Source organism: Dipteris shenzhenensis, chromosome 24 (genome assembly GCF_047967505.1).
Source record: "Dipteris shenzhenensis isolate YYH24624 ecotype China chromosome 24, Dip_SZ_1.0, whole genome shotgun sequence".
Lineage (NCBI taxonomy): Eukaryota > Viridiplantae > Streptophyta > Polypodiopsida > Gleicheniales > Dipteridaceae > Dipteris > Dipteris shenzhenensis.
Window position 1 is genome coordinate 45,498,207 of NC_141619.1, and position 9,464 is coordinate 45,507,670.

Here is a 9,464-nt window from a genome sequence, read left to right on the forward strand (position 1 = left end):
ATCTCTAATCGATCAATATTGCAAAGTGCACTTGCTAAAATTGATCAAAATCGTCACCAACTAACAAACATGATACTCCAAAAAAGCCCATTACTTGTTATTCAAAACTTCTTCATGACTTCAACCGACCTTCATGAAGATACCAATATACATAACACAGCATGCACAAAGTTACTTCAAATGATGAACGAGTTCAAGCTGGACTTTAAAAATGCAACTCTTTCTTTTGAACAAAAAGAAATTTATGAAAAGATTAATGAATCACCCATAGGACTTCATGTCATTTGTGGTACTCCTGGTTCAGGAAAGATATTCATGATCAAGTACATTACTTATAATTATGTAAAACAAGGAAAATCCATTGTTCTAGCAGTAGCAATAGGAGCTGCTGCAATGAGACTAAGTTGATTAGCAACTATTGTCTATCATTAGTTTGCTCTACCAAAGAGACACGATATGTTTCGTGCCTCTTCACCAGTGTCAGACGAATGATAAATAGAATTGCAAAATGTAGAAATCATAATAATTGATGCGATCTCAATGATGACATGTCAAACATTAAATACAGTAATCAGACAGTTGTGCAAAACTTGCAAGGAAATTATTTTGCAACCTTTTGAAAATAAAAAGATGCTCTTATTCGGAGATATGTCCAATTGCCTCCAGTATGTAAATGCAAAAGGTGCAAGAAAATGAATTTTGTAGAAAATGCTATATTGGAAACTCAGGTTTTTGGACAATTGCAACCTTTTCATTTCTTCACACATCAATATGTCACCTAGAAGATCCAACATACATAGAATTCTTAAACATAATCAGAATAAGACAACCAACGGTAGAAGAAATTTAGTATTACCTAGGTAATTTAATCATAAGTGATAGTGAAGCTCACGATTTCACTGACAAGGACACAACTATAATGTGCACCCATCAAAATGACACATGATACTATAATGAGCTCATACTAGATGAGCATCAAATTAAAAGCGTCACTATGACATCCAATGCATGTGACATCTTAGAATTACAAGAATGGATAATGGATCCAGATTTCCACTCCATTCAATAAATAGCAATAGGAGTGAAAGTGATGATCACAGAAAATATAGATCTCACAATCGAAGCTACAAATGGCGCTATTGCAAGTGGCATATCACTAGAAATAGATAATAACACAAACAACATTTTAAAAATTCATGCCAAGATCTTATCAACAAATGAAAAAATCACATTAAGATGATCAAAACATAAACGGAAGGTACTCCATATGGTATCACAAAACAACTTTTCCAATCACACTAGCATATGCAATTACAGGACATAAGTCACAAGGATGCACACTCAAAGGAAAGGCTCTTGTAGTAATACAAAAATCATTTGCACCAGGCCTACCATATGTCATGCTTTCATGAGTCACCACTCGAAACAACTTAAGAATCTTAAATAAAATCAATCCATCTGACTTCATTCTAATGATTCCATTTTTTTAAAAAAAGTAATCAATAAAAAATTCTTTTATTAAATATTCATCAATATAAGACAAAAGAAACTTTTGATATACAAACTAATATGGAGGATCTATCAAACACTTTTTTGAAGAACAGCCAATAATAAAATATGGCAACATCAGATGAGGTATGTTTTCAATTTTACGCATTGTAGTATTTCTTTACATTAGTTTATATTCCAATCTATAATAGATTACTATTTCGCAGATCTTTAATCAATTTAAAAGTAAAGCCCGATTGGCTCAACAAGATTAAGAAAAATCAATAAAAAGAACAAAGGGATAAAATTATTTCTTATATACAGCTCAAATGTAAGAAAATAGTACGCAGCGGAAGATAACAACAAAACGCAAGTACACGATGGAAAGCTGGAGAGAATACAAAAATTCTGATATACCAAACTGCTGATACAACTGATGGTTGGCTGTCCACCCGTGCGCTCTACAGACAGAGCTTCGATGGTGATCTAGACAGATGATCTAGACAGATGCTGGACGGAGGACTATGAGCGTGAAGAACTGGTGATCTGATGATAGGGGGTGTCCACTTATATAGTGTAAGTGGTTGACGGTCGGCCCTGTAATAGGCAGTCGGCCTAATAGACAGTCGGCCTAGAAGACCACCGACCCTTCAGAAAACATGCCGGCGGGCAGATGAAGGATCGCGCATAGGTCATACCGTCGGGCCTGGGGCTACCGGCAGCCCCCGGACCCTGCCGCTGGGGGCTTTGCCCCCAGACCCCCACCGGGGGCCTGCGCCCCCCGGACCCCCTGCTATCGGGGGGGCTATCGCCCCCCCGAACCCCCCCTTTGTGCAGACGGGTATCTACTCTTGGCTCCTAAGCCGTCTCATAACCATCTGGTCTACTCTAAGACCCCTTCCAGTGTCTAAACTGGGGATCCCTCCCAATATCCGATACCCATCATGGCTTCTCCTCATATGGGGGCCTTACAACATTGGGTATACAGAATATTGGTGGGTTACATGAGAGGTGGACATTTGAGCTAACTCTAACATCAAATGCATCTCATAAACATGGCTAGAATGGAACCAAATGAATACATTTATGGATGGAACATGTTAAATTACACGGCGCAGTGGAACAGAAACTAAACAAAGTACACAGCAAACTGGAGACAAACAAAATTTTCCTTCAATACTGATGTAGTATAAATGATAGCTTCATCCACCTGTGCGCTCCCGCAGTGAAGCTTAAATGGCGATCTAGATAGATACTAGGTGAAGAGCTACTAGGTGGAAGATCTGATCTGATTCAATGGACTGGGAAGGTCGCCTTTTTATAGCTATGAGGGCGGTAGTCGGATCAACCTAGTCAGTGGAGTCGACTAGTCCATGGAATATTTAAGGAATATTTCCTATACCTTCGCCTCGGGAGCTCTCACCCTCGAACCCCTACCAGGGTGGCCGCTGGCCCCCCTGGGACCCCCCAACTGGGGGCCAGCTGGCTCCTAGACCCCAACGAGAGCAAGGGGCTCCTACACAATCAAGACAATGTGCCTTGTTATGCTACCAGCTTACCTACCCTGCCTAGCCCATAGGCTAGACTCACATAGATCACCTTTCGACCATCAACGGTCTCATTGATAGACCTCATCTGACATGAAGTCAAGATCCAACCATCCAGTGTCTCGGGCTCACACATGGCTTCTCCTCATATGGGGGCCTTAGAACTTGAGCACCTTGGACCACTGGTGGTTACCAGGAAGGTAGGGCATTGAGCATATCTAACAAAGCACACTACAAGACCTTAGGAATTTCATGGATAACAATCAACATGAAGTACAACAATGGAAGGCAGAACATGGGGACAAAGAAATGAGAGCTAACGGTTAGCAAAACAATTTTATATAAAAATAATAATTAAACTTTTCATTTTAAAAAATTAAATAAATAACATATACATAATATCAATTCAAACATAATGCAAGTCTAACTAAGTACATCATTCGAAAAATCACAAAAGAGGACGATATCATTACTCCAATGATGTTGAGAACAGAAGCACAAGCTATAATAGATAAGCACTCAGAAGGAATTTCAGCTTATTGTCTTGAACTTCTACACTTTGGCTACAATAATGTAAGCTTAGCGGAACTCCTCAAAATAGATCGTAAAACTGCAAATGTCATACTAGCGGAGTTCAACAACATGTTCCAAACCAATGATTTAAAAAAAGCAAAAGAATTGGAAATTAACCATAGAAGGTATAACTTCCATAATTGATTTGAATTTTGCAAAAGAAGCATATGGCGAACATTTTGAGTTTTTCCCGACTCCACCAAAGAACAATATATTTCACCACCTACATGTACATTCTTGACTCCATATCTTTGAAAAAACTCATCGTACTTCATTTTGCTATTTCAAATAGTAAATTGCGAAGAAGACAAAGAAAAAGGCACAAAAGGCCCATATTACGTATATTCTATTCTATGTATTGCTACAGAAAAACGATAGATTGGACAAACTAGTAATCTTAAAAAACGGATAGCACAACACCAAACCAATCCTCCATTAAAAATGAAACATGATGTTAACAGGTACAAACCGTTCCACTCGAACTTCAAAACAGAAATCCTAGCCACCACAAACTTAAAAAGCAAAGCAGATACACTCGAAGAGAAATTCATAAGAGAACTCAACACAACCGACTCGACATGTGGCTACAATAACCTCAGTGAAAATCCAGCATCTACAAAAAAATTTTACTTTCTAAAAAATAGAGACATAATCTAGTATATTTACATAGAAGCCCATTTTCAATACATGTAAAGAACTTCCTATTTCAAACTATAGTTAAATCATACTCTTGAAGAACTCTTAATTCATAGCATATATTACTCAATTTTTTTTGTTTTCAAAGCATTACTACTTTTTTTCAATACACATAAAATATTTCATGTATGAACTATTATTAATTCATGCTTTTAAAAACATCATGTTTTTAATGATATAACAATTCCAATAATAACTACTTTTAAGTATACGAGATAAATTTTCATGTATTGTTACTCTTATAATAATATTGTAGTGTATTTCAAATATTTGTATTATTATAGTGCTCTTCTTGATATCATAATTTATACTTCTCAAATTGCAAGTTTACATAAATCTATTTTCTAAATTCACTTTAAAAACTAAGTCAAAAAGGAAAATATTATTTAACAATTTTTAGGAAATAGCACTAAGTTCATTTATATATATTCTAGCTCAATACAGCTACCTGCCAGAGTCTGGTATTATGTGAGTAATCCTCTCTCCTCTAAGACTTTTAAGTACGTGGGACGGAGGAGGAGGAGTAGCAAAGATGGAGCCATGAAGGGTATAGCAAAGGAGATGGTACTATGCTTCAGATGGAGTCTCTGTAACTACGACATATGTCTCAAGCAAATAGTTTCATATGTCCTTTGTGTGTAGTGCCTGGCACAGAGCGAGGGAGATGGGTTCCTTCTGCTATCACTTTTCGTGTCTGCTTTGAACTGTAAGTCTGCATCTCGCTCTTTTCCTGCTTTTCCTGGTCGAAAATCCCATTGATTTCCTGATAATGTTAGCCTTTATATGCGGTTTTGGCTCTCAGTTCTCGCGACAACATTGAGCCTATGGCTCTATTCCTTTGCCTTGTTTCTTCTTGTTTGACATCGGCTTCGGGCATGCCCCATGTTGCGGTTGAGCCTTTGTCTTCGGAGAGACGGCTATCAGACAGGATATTATGTTGCAAAGCGACCTCGAATGTCTCGGAAAGGCCCGGCCCTGGTGCTTGGGACACGAAAATAGACTTTGGTGGGCACAAAGACAAGGTCGTGCGGCATCAGAGGAATGAAGAGTGCGAGCAGCGTGAAAGCTTGAATGCGGAGATCCTTGGTCAGCTGGGTCCGGAGACAGATCATGGTACCTACGCCTCGCTTTTGAGGCGTTGCACCAGTGCCAAGGCCCTGTCTGAGGGCAAACATGTGCATGAACACATGAGCAGGCGTGGATATGCAGGCAATAGATTTCTGGGTAACCTTCTGGTCCAAATGTACAGCAAGTGTGGAAGCTTGGAGAGTGCACGTGCTGTTTTTGACAAACTACTTGATCGGGGCGTGTACACTTGGAATACTATGATCACAGCGTCTTCCCAGAACAGGAACGTGGACGATGCAAGGGCATTGTTTGCAGAGATGCCAACGCGGAGCGTGGTTTCCTGGAATGCCATGATCTCTGCGTGTGCCCAGAATGGGCTTGACGAGGAGGCTTTGCAATTGTTTGCTCAAATGCAGGCTGAAGGCTTCGAGCCAAACAAGATCACCTTCATCTGCGTTGTGGATGCGTGTGCCAGTGTGGCAGCCCTAGAAGAGCGTCGAGTGATCCATGCTACTGTTACTGGCAATGGATGGGAGTCCGATCTTATTCTTGGCACAGCCCTAGTCAATATGTATGGCAAGTGCGGGAGCGTGGATGATGGGAGGGCAGTGTTTGCAGAGATGCCACAGCGGAATGTGGTCTCTTGGAATGCCATGATCGCTACTTATGCCCAGAATGGGCATGGAAAGGAAGCTCTGCAGCTGTTTGGTCAAATGCAGGCCGAAGGCCTTGAGCCCAACAAGATCACCTTTATCAACATTGTTAATGCGTGTGTCAGTGGGGCAGCCCTAGAAGAGGTTCGAGCGATCCATGCTACTGTTGCTGGCAACGGATGGGAGTCAGATGTTGTTGTGCGAACATCCCTCGTCAATATGTACAGCAACTGCGGGAGCCTAAATGATGTGAGGGCAGTGTTTGAAGAATGTCCACAGAGGGACGTAGTCTTTTGGAGTGCCATGATCGCTTCATGTGTCCAGAATGGGCATGGCAAGGAGGCCCTGCAACTGTTTGATAAAATGCAGGCTGAAGGCTTCGAGCCAGATAAGATAACCTTTATCTGCATTGTGGATGCATGTGCCAGTGTGGCAGCCCTAGAAGAGGGTCGAGTGATCCATGCTACTGTTGTTGGCAACAGATGGGAGTTGGACAATGTGGGAACGGCCCTTGTCAATATGTATGGCAAGTGTGGCAGCCTGGATGATGCGACAGCAGTGTTTGCAGAGATGCTACAGCGGGATGTGATCTCCTGGAATGCCTTCATCTCTGCATGTGCCCAGAATGGGAATGGCAAGGAGGCCCTGCGAGCATTTGGTCAAATGCAGGTTGAAGGCTTTGAGCCAGACAAGTTGACCTCCATCTGCATTCTGGATGCATGCGCCACTGTGGCAGCCCTAGAAGAGGGTCAAGCAATTCATGCTTTTGTAGCTGGCAATGGATGGGAGTCAGATGTGGTGGTGGGGACAGCCCTGGTCAATATATATGGCAAGTGCAGGAGCCTAGATGATGCGAGGGCAGGGTTTGCAGGGATACCACAGCGGGACGTGGTATCGTGGAGTGCAATGATCTCTGTATGTGCTCAGAATGGGCAGTGGAAGGATGCCCTGCAACTGTTTGCTGAAATGCAATCCGAAGGTTTTGAGCCAGACAAGGTCACCATCCTTTGTGTTGTGGATGCATGTTCCAGTGTAGCAGCGCTGGATGAGGGTCGAGGGATCCATGCTACAGCTATTGGCAATGGATGGGAGCCAGATGTTGTTGTGGGGACAGCCCTCCTCAATATGTATGGCAAGTGCGGGAGCCTCGATGATACAAGGGCGATGTTTGCAGAGATGCCACAGCAGAATGTGGTTTCCTGGAATGCCATGCTCGCAGCATGTGCCCAGAATGGGCATGGCAAGGAGGCCCTGCAATTGTTTGGTCAAATGCTGGGCAAAGGTTTGAAGCCAGACAAGATCACCTTCATCTCCGTTCTTACTGCATGCAGTCATACAGGTATGGTCGCTGATGGGAGGCGATACTTTGCCTCTATGAATAGAGACCATGGCTTAACCCCCTCGCTGGAGCATCATGTGTGCATGGTTGATCTTCTTGGGCGAAGAGGCCTATTGGAAGAGGCAGAAGACCTGATCATCAGTATGCCATTTGAAAATGTCGCCTTGGCATGGTCGAGCTTGCTTTCATCATCCAGAACTCATAATGATGTGGAGCGGGCTGTGCGTGCTGCAAATTTTGTTCACGAGTCAGGATATGCTTCACCACAGGTGTCGCTAGCAAACATCCATGCTGATTCAGGTGGGTTGAATGGGGAGAAGGGCAATGATTGATAATAAGTGAAGAAGTGCCAGGTCAGTGTTGTTTTGAGGTGATTAATGTGGTGCACGAACTTGTTGCTTGAGATAGATCACATCCTCACCAAGAGGTACAAGCCTAGTTGCAGAATTGAATAGGCACGTGGAAGAGGCTAGCTACATGTCAGACACACCTGTATTGATGTGGACGAAGAAGAGCAAGAAGTCATCGTTTGTTAGCCAGGCTATTGCAATATCCAATCCCGGGGATCAGTTATTCTTATGTGCAGGCTCACCTTTGAAGCAGGGTGACTAAGGCTTTCTCTGACCTTCAACATGGTATAGACAAACACTTGCAGGGGGAGACGTTCCCATGGTTCACACTACCTTTGGATCACACTCACAAAGGCCCTTGCTAAAGCAAAAGAAAAGAATGTAGAGTTGTCAAAATAGGTTGAAGTACCATCTTCTGAGGTCAAAACAATAAGTTTGAATATGAGAAGCAAACACTTCAGGAGGTAGTGACAAACCTATAACATGATCTTAGTTTTGAGCTTGTAGAAACTTAAAAAACCATAGACAATTATGAGAGTACCTGCAAGAAGGACGAATTGGTGCAATGCTATGAAGAGCTAGAGGAAAAATATATGGCAGTTGTAGATTGCATGAAGGATATCCTTGGGGACTGCAATGTTGACCGAACCTGTTGCAAACGTACTTCATAGTTTGTAAATGATATTAGCAATTACTTGATGCACTTGAGAGTTTATGTTGGAGAATTGCCAAGACTTTGAAACATCTTTAAATGGGTCATGATGGCTGATGCCTCCATTGGGATTTATGATCTTCTTGAAGAGAGTGAGGCATCCACAATTTGTATGGTTTTTACCAACGAGTTGATTCGATACCCTACTACTATTGATGGGGAGCTCAACGAAGCACTTTGCATGTATATTTGTTCTATAGTAGGTGAAGTGAAAACCGTAGAGGAGGAAAACAAGTGAAGATTTGGATGACCATTAACAACCAAATCCTCTTGGGGACTAGCCCACACCACTACCTAGTCCCCCACAACCAAGCACTAATCAACCCAAATAATGTAGATCGATTGGATCCTCTGTCCCAACTTCCAAATAACACCCCATCGCCTCTGTCTCAAGCTAGTGATCTGTTGCCTCCGCTCACTAGTAAACCTAAATCAAATATCACTTTGAGGGCTATGTAATCACCCTCTAGTACTGTGTTGTGTCATCATGGACATCTTCATCCTCGCATAATATGCTAGATACCACAATACATTCTTCGTGACACTAGCTTAGACCACTTGGTGTTACTAGTTCATACATACTCGAGACACTAATGCAAGTTATATAATGCTAATTCATTCAAAGTTATGCTACCTCTTTCCAAATCCAAGCAACAATTGAGTGTAACGAGTACCGAACCCGTGCTTTGCACGGGCAAAGATGCATGACCATCCTCAACCACTCCCCATCTGAAGGTGGATCTTTGATTCTTAAATTTTGGCTAGGTCTTAACCCGTGGCTCTGAGACCTTGCATCTCCTCCTTTCATTCAATTAACCTTCCATCTCCTCCTTCCTCCTGAAGGTGACCTTCTATCTCCTCCATTCCATTGACCTTTTATCTCCTCCTTGCCCCTAAAGATGCCTCTTGTCTTTCCACCTCCTCCCCAAAGCCTCCCTCTTGTCTTTCCACCTTCTCCCCTCTCCAAGCCTCCCTCCAACATCCTCAGCACCCCCTCTTAAATTGCTGGGTAAGTAGAGGGTGCATGTACAAGACCTT

The 9,464-nt window shown here is 42.2% G+C and overlaps 1 protein-coding gene across 1 annotated transcript; it reads left to right on the forward strand.

Annotated features, from left to right (window-relative positions):
* The first annotated feature begins 4,783 nt into the window (after nt 1-4,783).
* LOC147886665 (pentatricopeptide repeat-containing protein At2g33680-like) lies at nt 4,784-8,377 on the forward strand. The gene is made up of 2 exons (XM_087395921.1): nt 4,784-5,010; nt 5,107-8,377. The coding sequence occupies exons 1-2, from the start codon at nt 4,907-4,909 to the stop codon at nt 7,694-7,696; spliced, it is 2,694 nt and encodes an 897-aa protein (XP_087252047.1). The 5' UTR covers nt 4,784-4,906; the 3' UTR covers nt 7,697-8,377.
* The last annotated feature ends 1,087 nt before the right edge of the window (nt 8,378-9,464 follow it).

What these genes read in the sequence shown, in the direction of transcription:
- LOC147886665 (XM_087395921.1), top strand. Translation starts at nt 4,907, where the DNA reads ATGTCTCAAGCAAATAGTTTCATATGTCCTTTGTGTGTAGTGCCTGGC. An exon ending in TTTCGTGTCTGCTTTGAACT is followed by an intron (nt 5,011 to 5,106) that starts GTAAGTCTGCAT and finishes TTTGGCTCTCAG; the next exon opens with TTCTCGCGACAACATTGAGC.